The 17,466-nt window shown below is 43.8% G+C and overlaps 1 protein-coding gene across 3 annotated transcripts in view; it reads left to right on the forward strand.

The window, feature by feature from the left end:
• The first annotated feature begins 962 nt into the window (after positions 1-962).
• Positions 963-17,466, forward strand: part of LMBRD1 (LMBR1 domain containing 1) — a 116,582-nt gene continuing 100,078 nt past the window's right edge. The window contains exons 1-3 of one of the 3 annotated variants that reach the window (XM_067702870.1): positions 963-1,225; positions 8,541-8,717; positions 16,550-16,610. In XM_067702870.1, the coding sequence (XP_067558971.1) occupies positions 1,154-1,225; positions 8,541-8,717; positions 16,550-16,610 (310 nt within the window). In that variant the 5' untranslated portion in view covers positions 963-1,153. Of the gene's footprint in view, positions 1,226-1,327; positions 1,456-6,485; positions 6,604-8,540; positions 8,718-16,549; positions 16,611-17,466 lie in introns of those variants that run through there. The other 2 variants (XM_067702872.1, XM_067702871.1) reach the window with 2 other exon arrangements.

Consider the following 17,466-nt stretch of genomic DNA (forward strand, 5'->3'; position numbering starts at 1 on the left):
CAGGAAGAGGCAGAAGTTTAAGTGACCACAGTATGCCCTGCAGCAGGTGAGGGAATTTTAAGTGGCTAGCTGGAGTAGAGATGTCTCTATTCACTTTGAGGAAACTATAGGAGAGAGGCCTCCCCAGAAGTGAATGGCCCACAGGAGGAAAAGTCACATTCAAACACTCGCAAGTTCAGAGAGCAGGAAACCACCCTGGATGGTACAATTCACAGTAAAACTCTTCCCGATTTTCTTCTTCCCTCCTCATTTTGCCCTTCTCTTCAGCAGGATTCCAGCCTGTAACAGGTCGGGGGTAACATAACCACATAATGCATTGTCAAGAGATGTGGGCTTCATCCATAAAGTTGTGTTGTGACTACAAATAAGTTTGCTCAATTCAGTGGTTAACGATGTACCCACGCTCCATGGACCCAGGCAAGCCACCCCGGAACCATTCCGTGGGCTTCACTATGGGCCTATGGCGGTACCTTGCTCACTTATTTATGAACATCACGAGTAGCTGCGATTTCATTCTGATATGTTCACAGAGTCAAGTACGTTTAGGGTATAAAGTCATCATGGAAATTTACAGGAATGTAGAGATCTAAATATAAAGGCCATAACATCACATGATAAGGCAGCGTCCAGCCCAGCAGCTACTCAGGCTGGGCCCCGGTGCCAGCAAATCAGAAGGTCATTTGGGCAGCTGGGAAACGTTCCCTTCATAGTCCGCCATGCCTGCAACCTGGGGAGGACTTCTGCCTTGGACACTAGGGAGCTTCTTCCTTTACAGCGGCAGGGGAAGCCCCCAAGGCGGCCGGGCTCTGCAGAAACAACACCTGCACCGCGCATGGGCTCCTAGCTTTTCCGGTTCAGCAGCCAGGACCTAATTAAGTATTCCACAGAGGTGACGTGGCCGGGACACCACGCCTCCTCAGAAACCCCGCCCCGCCCCGCAGCCGGCAGCGCGTGATGTCACGGCGTCCCGGACGCGCCCCGCCCCCGGCCGCTTGTCGCCAGGGGCCGCTCGCGGGTCCGGTCTCCTAGGCAACCAGGCGCTCCGCCCCTCCGCCCCTTTAACCTTTAGGGTCCGCTGGGCCGAGTCCTGCGCTCGCTCCCTTCTCCCCTCAGTTTCCACTCTTCGCCGGGGCTGTCCCGGCCGGAAGCGAAGATGGCGGCGGCGGCGGGTGCGGCGTCAGCCGAGCTGGTGATCGGCTGGTGCATCTTCGGCCTCCTGCTCCTGGTAGGGGAGACGCTTGGAGTTCCCCAGGGCCTGGACGGGGGAGGGGCAGCCCCGCCGTTGGTCTCCGGGGCCGGAACCCTCCTTGCCCCGCCCCGCCCGCTCCTGCGGGGGCTGCGGGGGCCCTGGACTGGGCCGCGGTGAGGGGCGCGCCGGCCCCTCGTTGCCCGCGCGGGGTGTTCCCCCCGGCTGGTGGCTGCGTCCTGACCCGAACTCCGCGCTGGCGCACCTGGGTATGGGGGCCCGGGGAGAGGAGGGGCCCTGGGACCCGGGAGCGCCCGCCTGCTCGAGTCCCGTGGGCGCCGCGTCGTCGCCCCGGAAGGGGGGTGCCTCTGCCCCTCTGAGTGGTCCACCTTGTCCCTTACCTTAGGATGGGGGGTCTTCAGCCTTCTCTCCCCATTGTGAGACCCTGCCTTGGTGACGTGCGGTGTTCGTTCTGACGCTGGGTTTCGCGTTCCTTCCTGGTCTCTGATGGGCGAAAACCTGTGCAGGGCGGAGCTGGGCCCCTGGTCACTGACGGTGTCAGGGTCTGTGTACCCACCTGTCTGACTTCAGGTGCCTCCTTCCCAGCCCCCTGGTTCCTGCTTCTCCAGTGAGCAAAACGTGGGCCTTAATGGGCCAAATGGCCTAGGTTGTACTTCCCTAACCTATGTTAAAACCCTTTTATTTGGGAATTCAGTTTATTTCTCTTCGTACCCTTCCCCAGTCTCACTCTTCCCTCGTGGTCTCCAGCCCATCCTGTTGTTGCTTCAACAGGACAACACTCTGCCCCGAAGCATTTTGCCACTTTGCATTAGGAAAACAACAAAATCGAACCAAAAAACTGTTTACTTCACTTGTTGAAATCAAGACTTGTCTTATTTTACTTCACTTTCTTGATTCCACTACTGTGTCTGCAACCTCTGTGTTTTTCCAGTGTGTCTGTTTTTCCAGTAGGTGTTGCAGCGGAAACTACTCTCCCCTTTTCAAAGTGCGAAAACTTGAAAAGGCTTCTCTTGTTGCTTTTACCCCTCGCCGGGAAAGTAATAATGCCTTTACCCCGGAGCACACTTTATTCTGCTTGGAGAAAAGTGGAAACCGTGAAGGTTGGCTGTGGTTTCCAAAGCCTGTACTTGGAGAGTTCACTGGCTTTTCCATACCCTCGTATTCACTTGACTTTGTAGGGGAGCAAAATTTGGCGCCCCAGAATGTCTCTCTGGCTTGATGGTTAGTTCAGGCTGATTATATGTAAGAAACAGAAGACTCGGGAAATCTGTCTTTTTTACCTCTGTCTTAGCTGCTGGGAGAATTTTAGGTAAGGGGCTTGTTCCCAAAATAGAGTCGTCACCTGAGATATCTGCAGAGGATGTGGGCTAGGCGTGATGGTGGTGGTTCTCCGCTGGGCCTAGAGATCCGAGTCCCTCTGTCCTCTTGTGTCTGCCTGGCCCAGCAAAAGTGTATTTGCCAACCTTTTGCTTTCTGTCTGCCTGTGAATTGCCTTCCTCCCTGTTGAAGTCCCAAACCACCCCCCGCCAGGATCCTCTGTCTATAGCTGAAAGTGGTATTTAAGGTGAGGGCTTTGGCCATTTTGGCGAGTTTTCTTGGGTCTCTCCCCTATATACATGTTCTCAAGCGTTTGTTTGATTTTCTCCTGTTGATCTATCTCATGTCAATTTAGTTGTTAGACCAGTCAGAAGAACTGAAGAACGAAAGGTACATTTCCTCCTCCCTGACAGAGGGAAAAAAAGGAGCAGGTAACCTGTATCAAAGTTCAGGGGGGAGTCTCTTGGCAGTTATCAGTGAAAAACATGTAAGGTACAGCAGTTGTGCTGTAAATTGTAGGAGGATGCAAACAAAGCAAAATGTGGTCTTTAGGAGGGCCTGAAGATAGGTGGGAAAACAAAAATTCTTGTAACAGGTTATTTTAAGTACTGAAAACCAAAGTATGGTTTTATGAATTAAATAGGACTTCAGAGAATAGAGAACAATATTGGGAGAAAGTGGAATTGAGGCAAACTTTGGGTAGATAATGAAGGGAAGCCATTTAAGTTGGTGATATTACAGTGGGAACAAGATAAAATGAGAAGGGAATTAAAGGTCTGAAATTAGATGTTGGAGTAGAAAGAAATTAGTAATGAGGGCCATTGTTTAATTTTCTGCAAGTCTCTTTAGTTCCTGGATTATTAGAAGAGAGCTGAATTCTCATGTCTGCTTCTGCATTCAGCCTTTTCAGAGATTATTTTGGTTGAAGTATATGAAGTTTTAGTGATATGCAGTTGGAAGCAGAGTATCTTTTAGGTCATTGTGGACCTTGTTCTATAATACTACACCAAAACTCAGTAAGTAGAAGCTTCTTAATATGAAATATAGTTTCTGAAACCCTATCAGTGAACTTTTGTTCAGTTGTGTTAAAGTCCACGTTGTACTTTGAATGGATCTTTCCCCGTGTGTGGTTTTATAATGTGATGCATTTGATCATTTAGAAAATACTGGTTCACTGAGTTATGCAGATCTTCCAAATATGGATACCTTTCATTATATAAATCAAAATATCACATTCATCAGTATCACTACTGATCTTGTCAGAAGAAATGTCTCAGAAATGAATTGTCAAGTGCACAGTCGTGGATACAGGTTTTCCAAAAGTCTGGTTTTCATTTGAAAGCTTGAATTTTATCACCTGTAACAAATACTGTCAGTTGTTTTTCTTGAACTGATCGGCTTCCTTTGTTCATTTAGACAAAATCTGCCAAATATCCAAGTCTGAATAACCATAGTTAGTCACTTGTGCTTTCAAGTGAAAATGATGTTTCTTGGAAATAGTGCCTAGTTTGGCTTTTGACTCTTAAATACTGAGGTGCTTTTCCTGGGGGCAGCCAGCCATCGCAGGTCGAGTACATACTTCCAGTATGCATTTCCCCACAGAGTATTAAAAGAGTCAAGTGTTGAAGTTTAATAAAGGTAACATTTACTGCTTTGTCAATTATAGTTTTAAGTTAAATAGTCTTTAAAAAGATTTCTTTTTCCCCCTTATGTGAGTGTGGTGTGGTGGTAAAGAGTAAGATTACTGCTGGCACGTTTGGTGCCATTGTCTTGATTCATGCTTAAATCGCCAGCAGTTTTCCCCACCGAGGCTTTTGCACCATCATGTATCAACATAGTGACAGAGGCGGATGACGTCTTAGTATTATTATGGGGTTAGTTTCAATTTGCAAATCCCCAGAAAGGGTTGTGGGACTGCCAGGGGTCTGGGGATTTAACACTTTGAGAACTGCTGCCAGTCATCTTCTAAAGAATCAGAACACTGAGACTGACTACTTTTGTAACCTTGGGCAAACAGGATGGACTTCATTTTCTTCTGCCGCATAAGGCAAGGTGAGACTTGGCCCCTCCAAAGCCTATAGTCTAACTGTCCGTGTTTACTCTGTCAATCTGAGCTCCTCTACCTAAGCCTCCCCCTGCAGGATGCTCAGTAATTTGGTTTACACCATCTCTCCAGTTGCACTTCCCGTTACTGTACAAGATTGAGTCTCCGTTTCTGTAAAGCAAGTTTACTCTTGCTACTCAAAGTGAGGGCATCATCTGGGAACTTGTGAGAAATACAAAATATAAGACCCCAGCCCCACCGAATCAGAATCTGCAGTTCGACAAGATCCCAGGCAGTAGGTGTGTGCGTTCATTTAACAAAAGTTTATCTGTTTTCATGTCTGCCTCTGCCCAGGTGCTTCTCCACCTTGACTGCTCATTAAAGCCACCTGGGGAGTGTTAAAAGCCCTAATGCCCAGACAGGTGAAATCACAATCTCTTGGGAGGCGTTGGGGACTGCTCTAAACATTTCCTTATAGTTGTTAGCAAAATTATGCATTGGTTTCTTTTATGAAATCCTCTAAGATGTTATTTCATATGACATTTAATAATAATTGCTGCTGTTCGTGGCGCTGTGCTAAACCCTTCATTCAGTTTTTATAACTGCTATGAAAGAAGTATTCTTATTTCTATCTTACAGTTGAGGACATCTGGTTTATTTTATAACGTAGTAACTATTGATAGATTTGTTACCGAGTCCAAGCTCGCTCTGCTCGCCGCATGACAGGCCAATGAACCCGAGACGAGGTGTCAGGGCAAGGAATACGACTTTACTCGCAGACCGAGAAGATGGTGGACTAGTGTCTCTGAAAAACCATCTTATGGGGTCTGGATGCCAGTTTCTTTTGCAGAATCAGAGAGGGAGAGGCCTTGAGGAAGTAAAGTAAAAGGGCCATCAGTCTTGCAAAACACTTCCTGGAATGACCAGCCTGGGAGAGGGGATGTGTTAGTTTCTTTTTCCTTGCAGCCATTCACAGGCAGGCGGGTTCCCTGAGGCGGGCCATTAGGTATGGTTATAATAACAAAAGCAACGAAAAGCAAAGGTTAAAGTCAAAGAAACAGATCCAACTTGGAGTCCGATTTAGCTCTTCCCTGTTACAGATTTAACCTGTAAACAACTGTTTGGGGTTCTGTTTTAAGACTGTAAAGGGACCTTGAGACCAAAAAGTTTGGGAACCTCTGGCTTAACTATTTTGCCTGCGTTGCCCTTTCCCTGCCTGTTATTGGCAAACTCCTTCCTTTGCAGTAATACCTGTCACTCTGAACTTTGTAAAAGTGCAGATCTCCTTGAAGTCGAACAAAAAATTTATTGAGCACTTTGTTGCAGGATAGAAAGAAAAGGTTCATCTTCCAGTGGCTTCCAAAATAATTGGGGAATATTTTAAATATCTCAATTAATTTAGAAACAAACCCATTAAATATTAATATAAGTAACATTTTATGAAAGAATATTTTCCAGAACAAAAAGAAATTAGTAAGTTGTTAAGCCGGAATTTGAATGAAGGTCTTCTTTCTCTCTCCCCCTCCTTCCCTTCCTTCCTTTCTTTTTCTTTCTTTCTCTCTCTTTCCCCTTTCTTCCTCCCTCCCTCCCTCTCTCTCGTTTCTTTCTTTCTCCCTTTGAAGCTTTCTTTCTTTCTCTCTCCCTCCCTTCCTTCCTTCCTTTTCTTTCTTTCTCTCTCTCCCTCTCTCCCCCTCCCTCTCTCCCTCCCTCCCTCCCTCCCTCTCTGTCCTTCTTTCTCTCCCTTCCTTCCTTCCTTCTTCCTCCCTCCCTTCCTCCTCCCTCCCTTCCTTCCTCCCTCCCTCCCTCCCCCCCCCTCCTTTGTTTCTTTCTCTCCAACAACCAGGTTCCCAGGAGCACATTTTCCTTTTCACCTTATTTTTTCCTGCTATTCTGATACCAACTGAAATGTTAATAATGTAAAGGAATTACATGCAACAACTTGGATGGATTTCAGATTCATTATGCTAAGTGAAAGAAGCCAGACTCAAAAGACATGCTATATAAGGACATGATGACATTCTAGAAAAAGCAGAAGGTATGGGGACAGATAACAGATAGTGGTTGTCGAGGGCTGGGGAGTAGAGAGACGGGTTAACTCTGGAGGGGCAAAGGGGATTTTTCTGCAGTGATGGAACTGTTCTTATATCTTGACTGTGGTTGGAGAATTTGGAAACTGAAACTAGTTAGGTGGTGCTTAGGTTAGTTAGGCGGTGCTTAGTTCAGTTCTGGCTCCTGAACTAGAAGGGAAGTAACGTTACATGAAAAACTGGGTTTGGTTTGCCTGTTGATGGGTGTTGAACCAAAAGACACAACCAAGCCGAAGAGCAGGAGTAGGGAGAACACTGGGGATCCTTCCCAAAGCAGTGTCTCCTCAACAGCAATTTTGGGGGAGTTTTAAGCTAAGGGTGTATGCATATTATTAAGGGGCTTGAGCAGAGGAATAGAATTGGGGCAAAGGTCCACAGAGTCCAAGCTTTAATTGATTCAAGTCACTAGGGTCAGAAAAGGTCAACATCATCACCCCTTAGGTTCCAGTTGATATAGTGGTTGAGCACCCCAGGCGGGGTGAAATTCTGCAAAACAGCTCAAGAAAGTGCTTCAGGCTAATCTTTACCACCTGTTGAAACAGAATTGGGAGTTTACAACTGATTTATTATCTTTACTGTTGTTACTTCTCTCACCTGATAAGTCTTTTGTTCCTTTAAGATCTTTAGTTACTGAGACCCATTCAAGCAAGTGCGCTGTAGCCAGGCTTAGATGGCTTGGGCCAAAAGGGGCTTCTCTTAAGTCAAGAAGGCCATGCCTGGCTCTCTTTCTCTAGGGAATCCCTGCCCTGTCTGCTTACAGTGAAAGTTAAATCTGTTGAAAAGAATGAAATGCCAAAACTAAGCTTGTGTCCCAGGGCTTTGATAGAGCTTGGTTAAAACTCTGGTTCGCCTCAGATTGGAATCCTCAGGCATTTGAAGTGCTGCCTGGAGGAGCCTCACTCTGATTGAAGTGGTTTGCGGGTGGGTGTACAGGTAGGAATTTAAGTTTTTACCCAGGGGATTCTAACACAGCCAAGGTTGAGAATCACTGATTCAGGATCTGTCTGCTTCCCCTAGGATTAGGGCGGAGGTTCTCGAAGTGTAGTCCTTGGACCAGCATCAGCCTCACCTGGGAACTTGTGACAAATGCAGGTTTTCTGGACCTTCTCCAGACCTGTTGGATCTGTAACTCTGTGCTTTAGCAGCCCTCCAGGGGATTCTGATGCTGGAATCTGAAGTTAGAGGATTGCGCGAGTACAGTCCTATACCCTCTGTTAGTTTCTAGGAAGATGGAGATGAGACGTCAACCTCAGTACCTCTGAGTGTACTTTTTCCCTGAAAAGTTCCTTGCAGTGCACGTGCATCCATTTTCAGTGTTCACTTTTCTTCGTTTAATGCCCTTTGAAATGTGAATTATAATATAATGTGTCAATTGCATGGTGATTATTGGCAGTTAATCTTTAGTTGAATGGTACTCTTGAACTGTCATAATGGGACAGAAGTTAATTTTAATTCAAGTGGTATTCTGTGATGCTTCAGCAGTAAGAATACGGTAGAATAACTACTAGTTATGTCTTCTTTAGGTTGGGGAGATCTATAGGGAAAAGTATTCAGAGCTAGTTAGAACTGTAATGTTGTGTGAAACCATGAATGGTTATACTGTGTTCAGTGAGGAAATATGTAACTGAGCACTGTTATTGATAACTTTTGCTTGTTTTTTTTGGTGTCTTGGCACCCAAGTGAAGTTGTACTGCTTTCATGAACTCGGCTTTGAAAGGTATAAATCTTGAATAAATTTATAAGGGGTAGTGGATGTTGCTTGCACATCCGGAAGAATCGCTACTTGACATAATGTTTCCCATTGGGAACTTACAAACACAGACTAAAATCAGTTTTAGAGAATACATAGGGCAGTAACAAAACATTTCTTTCTGTTCTATTTCAGGCTATTTTGGCATTCTGCTGGGTTTATGTTCGTAAATATCAAAGTCAGCGGGAAAGTGAAGTTGTCTCCACCATAACAGCGATCTTTTCTCTGGCGATTGCTCTCATCACATCAGCACTTCTACCAGTGGATATATTTTTGGTTTCCTACATGAAAAACCAAAATGGTACATTTAAGGTAATTATCATCATACTATGGGAATTTTTCCCTTTCATATTCTTGGCAATTAAGTATTTACTGAAATGTTTAGCAGTGCAGTGTATGTTGTGTTTTATTGTCATCTCTGGGAATAAGCGGGAATGGAAATGCACTTAGAGGCCGAGCATGTGACAACTACATGGAACAGACTGCTCGCTGACTTACACCCATCCAAGTGTGAAGAATACCTTTGTTAATTGGAAAATGTGCTAAGTAATCATAATAGGGTTATTTTTGTGCCTCTTGCAGCTCCCTTGAAGTCTGTTTGACTTGATCTGCATCAATGCAGTACGTAGATAATTTAGAAGGGGTTTTGTTAGTGGCAGATTAGGGTCTTCATCTCTATGTCACATTGAGTACTCTGAGTCACTGTGATGTGGGCTGCGGGTTATCAGACCTGAGTTCTAATCTTGATTCGCACTGTCTAACTTGTGTCTTTGGCCAAACTGAACTTTTCTGGACTTCAAGTTCCTCATTTTTAAAATGCATGGTGTTGGACTGGAAAATTTCTGAGTTCCTTTTCAATTATGCAGGTTACTTTTACATTTCTTATTAGTGTAACCTTCTGTGAGGCAGGAACTGTATCTTGTTTGTTTCTGTATGCCCAGTGTCTGACAAGCAGTAGGTACTTAAATATTTGAATGAAATATTATTTCAGTTATCTCAATAATGCATGGTTCCAAAATAAGTTCCTGAATTGGGCCAACTGGGCTGAAATGATTTGGTAATTTTTGGTAGTTAGGTTTGGATAGATTCTGATTGCTGTGAAAACTACGGTTATTTTCTGTAGGTCAATCATTCATTTAGCGAGTATCAGTTGACCACTTAGTGTGTGCCAAACACTATACAGAGATAGTAACTAACATTTGTTGAGTATTTACTATGTGTCAGACCCTTTCCTAAATGGTTTACATGTCTTCACGCCATTAATGTCCCAACAGCCCTATGAGGTAGATAGTGTTATCCGCTTTTATGGGCAGGAAGCCAGGGTTCAGAGAGGTGACGTGACGCATCTCAGGTCTTGGGGTTTGTAAGTGCTGTTGCTGGGATTTGAAGTTCTGCAGTCTGGCTCCAAGGCTCTTTGCTCACTGGGATCTGGATCTGTACCTCTATCTATATCTATCCATCTGATACAGTGGAAGTAGTGTTATCCCTTGTATAATTGTTGTTTGAGTAGGAGATTTTTTAAGTTTTAAATTTAGAATATTTGATTTGTTTAGATTTTGTGGGATTATGTTTTCATCTTGAAATTTCTAAAGTAAGTATTTTCATGAAATTATGAACTTGCCCTTAGATTATGTAGTTGTTCTGGGACCATGCTTAATTTAGTAGTCACTTTCTGGGTACTAGTTTTTTGTTTTACTTTTGTTTTTTTTAACCCGTGAGATTGCATTTATACTTGTTTAAACAAGACTTAGGAATTCACCCACCTAAAGAAGCAAAAGTATTACCCATAAAAACTTGGGGCATTTATTTTATTAATAATATGCCCCAAAAGAGAAGAAAATATATAACTGTAGTTAATGTGCTTATTTTATGGTTGTTAAATCTGAATGTGCACCAATAATTAGAAGGGAAAAATTCCATGTTAGTGTTTTTTCCCCCAATTAAAAAAAAAAGTTTTCTTTCATTATTGAGGGATTATTTATTCAGCAATTGTATGTTTTTTTTTTCTGCTGTTCATTTACTTAGTTGTCTCTGTTTAGTTCTGTTTGTTTTTAGATAACTCAGCTTAATGTACCAGTTGTTTTCCCAATACTTTGATGCCTTTCTTGATATTTTAAACATTCTTTGTTTCCCTTTCTGTCTTTTTCTGGGAGGGCTGGATGGGGGACTAGTGAAATTCATAAGAGTTGTCATTTGAAGCTGGCATGTGCTAACACTCAAAGGAGAACTGAAAAGACTTTCAAAGGACACTTCCCCAGTAAACCGTAGCGGGTATTTTCTCCAAAATGTTATTAATGAATTCCCTTGGGGTGCTTAGTGAAAGACAAGAGTAGGTATTTAAGAATTAGTTTTCAGACTTCATGCGGCAGCTGTAAATTTAGCTGTCTTCAGGTAGAAGTGCCCACAGTGTCTTTAATCTCTTCTGTCCTTATTAGTCAGGATGAATGTGCAAGTTGACGTTGTTTTCCATGATGAATTATGTTGTACCCTAAGTATAACAGTGTGCATTTCTTATTCCTAAATGAATATAAGTAACGTCTAACTTTCTCCATTTCCACCTCAAATATTGAAGCCTCTAAACCGATTAGGGACCTGCTTATAAGGTATAATTGTTTGGAAACTCGAGATGTCGAGGACTCCTAACATTTGGCGTAGGAACTGAGGGTGCCAGGCAGGCAGTCTGCATACTTTCCCTGTTTTGTCTTATTTGCCTTCCTAGCTGTTTCTGCCTTCTTTTGACCAAGGGTATATTGTAATAACGTCTGAACTGTTTCCATTCACCTTTTTTTTTTTTTTTTGTGGTACGCCAGCCTCTCACTGCTGTGGCCTCTCCTGTTGCGGAGCACAGGCTCTGGACGCGCAGGCCCAGCGGCCATGGCTCACGGGCCCAGCCACTCCATGGCATGTGGAATCTTCCTGGACCAGGGCATGAACCCGTGTCCCCTGCATCGGCAGGCGGATTCTCAACCACTGTGCCACCAGGGAAGCCCCCATTCACCTTTTTTTAAACACATGGCACTATGAATAATTTCAGCCAGATAATTTCTTTGTTTCTAGTTTTTGTGAAATAATTAACTTTATAGATTAAAAAGGAGAAAAAAAACCTTAAAGTATAGCCAGAAGTGTTCTATTATAGTGTCTAATTGACCAATAACTTTAGCTAGTGATATACACAAAGTATACCAATCAGAAAAATCAGAAATGGCCACTAATGTGAACAAATATTCTTTATTTTATACAGTGTGTAAAATTAAAATAAAATCAGTAGTTAAGATATGGCATCACAACATTTGTTTTGGTAGCTAAAATGTTCACCTCCTCCTTCCCTCCATCAATGGTTAGTCTCTGTATGGCCCATAATTAGGAGATGTCTGGGTTGAACTCTACTGCTGCCTCATTCCTGCTCTCAGATGCTGGTAATTTTATCTTAGAACTCTGTACTCTTCGCTACACCTTAAGTATATTCATGCACTTAATATTGACTAAGTATGAAATGTGTACCTGACAGAGGCGTGGATGCTAGAGATTAACGATTACAACCAACGAGGCCGCTGCTCTCAGGGAGCTCACGTTCTGTGAGAGCAGACCAACAGTCAGCAAACAAAACAAGCTAGCTTCCTAGCGCTCACTCCTGTGAGGATGCAGAACAGAGCGATGTGAGGCTCAGCTGGGTTGTGGGTGTTGAGGCAGGACAACGGGCTGAGGAGGGCCAGGCTGCCGGGTCCTGGAGGTGGGAACTGAGTGAAGGCCTGGAGGTGGGAACTGAGTGAAGGCCGCCTCAGGGAGAAGCAGCAGCAGGTACGGAGGCCCTCAGGCAGACGTGCTTTTGGCCCATTGGCTGAGGTGTGGCATTGGGGGCCGTGCTTTGCTACGAGCTGAGATGAAGAAGAAGGTGGGGACACATTGTGACTTTTAGGCCATGTTAATGGGTTTAGATTTTCTTCCAAGGGCAATGGGAAGTTAGTGAAGGTAAAAAATAAAGGTGATGTGGGTTAGAGGGGTACTAGTGGAGAAAAGCGATTAAAAGCGGTATGGATTTTGGAGCTAGAGCTGCTTGGATTGGCTGATGGATTAGATATGGGGATGGAAGGAAAATGAAAACTAGAGGTTGACGAAGCACTAGAGCCTAGTACACCTTAGAGAAATAGGGCAGCCTGGGGGGGTAATTAGACCTGTGTGTGCACACGGGCACGTGAGGGATGTAGAAAAAAGAGCCGTATTTTGGACAAGTTACCTTCAAGGTGCCTATCATACGTATTCAAGTGCGGCGTCGAGCAGGGAGTTGAAGCTCCAGGGAAACCTTAGGGTTGGAGAGAAGTATCTGGAAGTCATCAGCATGTGCACGGTATTCAGAGCTATGCACTGTCCAGCAGCTGGGGAGACTGAGTGGGCAGACAAGGCGGCATGGGCCGTGGATTCGAGAGCCGCGCTAGTTACCTGGAGCTGGCCCAAGGGGAGGAGCTGCAGCCTGGGAGGTGGGAAGGAAAACGAAAGAGGGGCTTCTCAGGAGAAGAATGTGTTTCAGGAAGAGTGATGCTGAGAGGTGGAGGGAGAGAGGGAGGGGAGTGACTGCACTCCCCATGGAGCCGCGGGGCAGTTGGTGGGAGTGGCTGAGAGCCGGCGGAAGGTGAGGGAGCAGTGACAGGGGATGCTGACAGCTTTTCAGGAAGCTCTGTCCTCCAGGGGAGTAGGAGGTGGGGTGGGGTGTGTTTATCTGTGGTGGTGGTGTGTCCTTTCATGGAAACTACTAGAGCTTGTGTACTTCAGGGTTCAGTAGAGTGGGAGAGGTGTCTGGGAGGAGAGAAAGGGTATCGCTGCAGGTGCAGCGTCCCTGTGAAGGCAGAGGGGTGGGGACCCAAAGGGAAAGGGTTGGCTGTAAATGGCGCGGGTGCTCGGCGGAAGGAAGGGCTAGCATTCGAGTACAGATGGCGGTCGGTTCTAGACTGGGGAGTGAATTGAGTAGCTCTCTTTTGTCCTCAGATATTTTGAGAGACCTTTAAGTCAGTGTTTGTCAACCATCGGCTTCTGTGCTGGGTGACCGTTGTGAGGGCTATCCTGTGCATTGCAGGTGTTTAGCAGGTCCTGGCCTCTGCCACTCGATGCCGGTAGCCTACAGAGCCTGCCGCCACCCTCCAGCATCTCCAGGACATTGCCAGGTGTCCATGGGGGGTGGAGTCACTCCTGCATGAGAACCATTGGTCTAAGGTGAGGTTATCTGGTAAAATTAAGGAGAGTCAAGTGTGGTTTGGGGCTGGACGGAGCATTTCAGAAAGTCATCTTGAAGAATGGGAGAGGGAGTTTTACATACACGAACCGCTTACCTCTTTGTTCTGTGGACTCTATATCCTTTTCCTTTCTTCTAAAATGTTCTTCTTCGTATTCTTTACTTAGTATTCGTTCTTGTTTGTCTCACATTCCTGGGGGGCTGCTGGAGTTCCTTTCGGTCTCTACTTTGGGAGGCAGTAGCTTGTGAAATGTATCAAGGGCACAGCATTTCTCAAAATGTAGAAGAAGGAAGTTTCATAAACTAAGCTCTTTTGACAGTACATCAGATACCTTGGAGGCAAGACTGTATATAAAAGCCAAATACACAAATAGTACTTCAGTGATGTATATTTTACACATATTTTTGCTTTAAAATAGTAACAGTAATGCTCTCTAACTGCCACAAGATTTGGTTAAACTAAAGAACGTTGGAGGGTAAAAGATACTAAATTTCAGTGAACCTTTGGCTTTAATTACCTTCAGACTTTCTACATTTAATCTTTTTCTGAGGTTGGGGTCTTCTTCAATTTTGAAGTTTAACTTTTATGTGATTCTCAATGGGTACGTTAATACCTCGTGGGGTTGTCTTGGAAATTGGTAGGGAGCTTGCGTGAGGATAGACGTAATTATCCTCTGTTTCAAAAACTCTTCAAGTTTGAAAAATCTTTTAAAATGTCTGTTTTGATGTATAAACAATGACTAAAGAAACAGAGCTTTTGGGAGTAGAAGCTTTGGTTGTGTGTATATTCATTTGGATTCTTGCGTCGTTGATGAAGAAATTTCCAGTCATTGGCTAGAATTCTCCCCAGTGCTTTTCCAGTCCTGTGTGGTAAGCACTGCTTAACGTTCTTTCCATTTTTCTGTAGTATATGTACAGTGTTTCTTTCATTACGTTTTTTAGACAAAGATTGTGTATGTCGTTACAACTGTTGGTTGCAACTTGTTCTGTTTACCCGCACTCAGAAGTACTTTATGGATATCCATATACACCTGGATGTTTTTCAGATGACTTTTAGAATCAGCATGGCAAAACACTGTACCCACTATTGGGATTTTGATAGACAATATATAGTGTTTGTAGATTAATTTGGAGGGGTTTGGTATTTACAGTCTTTTCATGTGGGAAAGTGTGACTTTTCATTTATTTGGATCTTTTTTATATTCTGTAATTATTTGTTTATATAGTTAACAAAATTTTAAAATTTATACCATTAAGTTTTTCTTTTTTTAAAAAATTTATTTGGGGCTTCCCTGGTGGCGCAGTGGTTGAGAGTCCGCCTGCCGATGCAGGGGACACGGGTTCATGCCCCGGTCCGGGAAGATCCCACATGCCGCGGAGCGGCTGGGCCCGTGAGCCATGGCCGCTGAGCCTGCGCGTCCGGAGCCTGTGCTCCACAACGGGAGAGGCCGCAAGAGTGAGAGGCCCATGTACCGGGAAAAAAAAAAAATTTATTTGTTTTTTATTTATTTATTTTTGGCTGTGTTGGGTCTTTGTTGCCGCACGGGCTTTCTCTAGTTGTGGCGAGCAGGGGCCACTCTTCGTTGCGGTGTGTGGGCTTCTCATTGCGGTGGCTTCTCGTTGCGGAGCGCGGGCTCTAGGCGCGTGGGCTTCAGTAGTTGTGGCACGTGGGCTCAGTAGTTGTGGCTCACGGGCTCTAGAGTGCAGGCTCAGTAATTATGGTGCTCCGCGGCATGTGGGATCTTCCTGGACCAGAGATCAAACCCTTGTCCCCTGCATTGGCAGGCGGACTCTTAACCACTGCACCACCGGGGAAGTCCTCTTAAGTTTTTCATAGTCTTAATTGCTATTGGAAAAATACTATTTTCATTGTGTGCTGTGTGTCAAGGTTTGCATTTGTAGTGCTAAATTTGGGGTTTCCACATTTTCGTTCTTTTAGACATTTGTCAATTAGAAGTTCATAGATATTCATTGCTAGAGGTGTTTGTAGGTGAAAAAGGAAAAAAAAGAAAAAACTGAATTATTTTAGGAGAGTTAAATGTTTCTGCTCTTCCTTAAGAGAGCTTGTAAGTGGGATGTTGATATTGACTTGAGCTCTTAAAGTATTGATAGAACAAAATTGACCTGGATACTAATTTGAGCCTTGGTACTTAATCGCAGTGACCAGTCACATTGACGCTCCAGGCTTAATTTTTTATATGCATACAATTAGGATAGTCAAAAAGGCTTGCTATTATACCCCAGTTCTATTTCATTAATGTATAAATTTTTTTATTTGAAAAGATTAATTAGAATTAATTTTCTAAGTTAAAGTACTAAATTTAAATGACTAATTTAAAGAAAATGTGGGTTGAATGCTAAGAAGTTTATATTGACTGTTCTTTTAGGTATTTTAAAATATCTTGTTTCTAAAATACAAATCATACCTGTCACTCTGCACAAAACCGCATCACTATTTTCCATTGCCTTTAGGACAGAGGCCAGAATACTTGGCGTGATTCACAGTCCCTCAAACCTAATGCCTTTCCCTCCCTTACTCCACCTGCTTTCTCTTCCCTTTCCAAAAGCTGTAGTGAATCTATATTTTGCTTCCTGCAGGTTTTTCAAAGTCTCCATGTATATTCCTTTATTCTCTTCCCTCCTTCCCACTGTGTTATTCCGGCCCCAGTTTAGTGGCCCTGGCCCGTAGCTGCCTCTCCTTCATGTGCTTCCCCAGAACCATGTCGTCACGTTAGCTCAGCATTCACCTGCTGAAATTGCCTGTTTACTTGTCTGTCTGTCACTTCTTGAGGGCACAGACCATACCTGTCAGAGTCAATGGTACATTTATAAGTGATATTCATTCATATTAAAATTTAAGTATAATTGTTAAGCAAATGGCTGTTTCATTAATATTTCTATTATTTCCTTTTGATCCTAGGACTGGGCCAACGCTAATGTCAGCAGACAGATCGAGGACACCGTATTGTATGGTTACTACAGTAAGTATATTTCCATTTCATTGCCTGTCTGGGCTGCTCGCCAAAATGTAGAATAAAGCTACATATAGACTTTTTTTTTTAATTGGAGTATAGTTGCTTTACCATGTTGTGTTAGTTTCTGCTGTACAGCAAAGTGAATCAGCTATATGTATACATATGTCCCCTCTTTTTTGGATTTCCTTTCCATTTAGGTCACCACAGAGTACTGAGTAGAGTTCCCTGTGCTATACAGTAGGTTCTCATTAGTTATCTGTTTTATACATTTTATTGTATATGTGTCAATCCCATTCTCCCAATTCATCCCAAACCCCCTTTCCTGCCTTGGAGTCCATACGTTTGTTCTCTACTTCTGGGTCTCTATTTCTGCTTTGCAAATAGGTTCATCTGTACCATTTTTCTAGATTCCACATATATGCGTTAATATACGATATTTGTTTTTCTCTTTCTGACTTACTTCACTCTGTATGACAGTCTCTAGGACCATCCACGTCTCTACAAATGACCCAGTTTCGTTCCTTTTTATGGCTGAGTAATATTCCATTATATATATGTACCACATCTTCTTTATCCATTCATCTGTTGATGGGCGTTTAGGTTGCTTCCATGGCTATTGTAAATAGTGCTGCAGTGAACATTGGGGTGCATGTATCTTTCGGAATTATGGTTTTCTCAGGGTATATGCCCAGTAATGGGATTGCTGGGTCATAATATAGTTCTATTTTTAGTTTTTTAAGGAACTCCATACTGTTCTCCATAGTGGCTGTACCAGTTTATGTTCCCACAGTGTAGGAGGGTTCCCTTTTCTCCACAACCTCTCCAGCATTTATTGTTTGTAGAGTTTTTGATGATGGCCATT

Source organism: Pseudorca crassidens, chromosome 13, assembly GCF_039906515.1.
Source record: "Pseudorca crassidens isolate mPseCra1 chromosome 13, mPseCra1.hap1, whole genome shotgun sequence".
NCBI classification, from domain to species: domain Eukaryota; kingdom Metazoa; phylum Chordata; class Mammalia; order Artiodactyla; family Delphinidae; genus Pseudorca; species Pseudorca crassidens.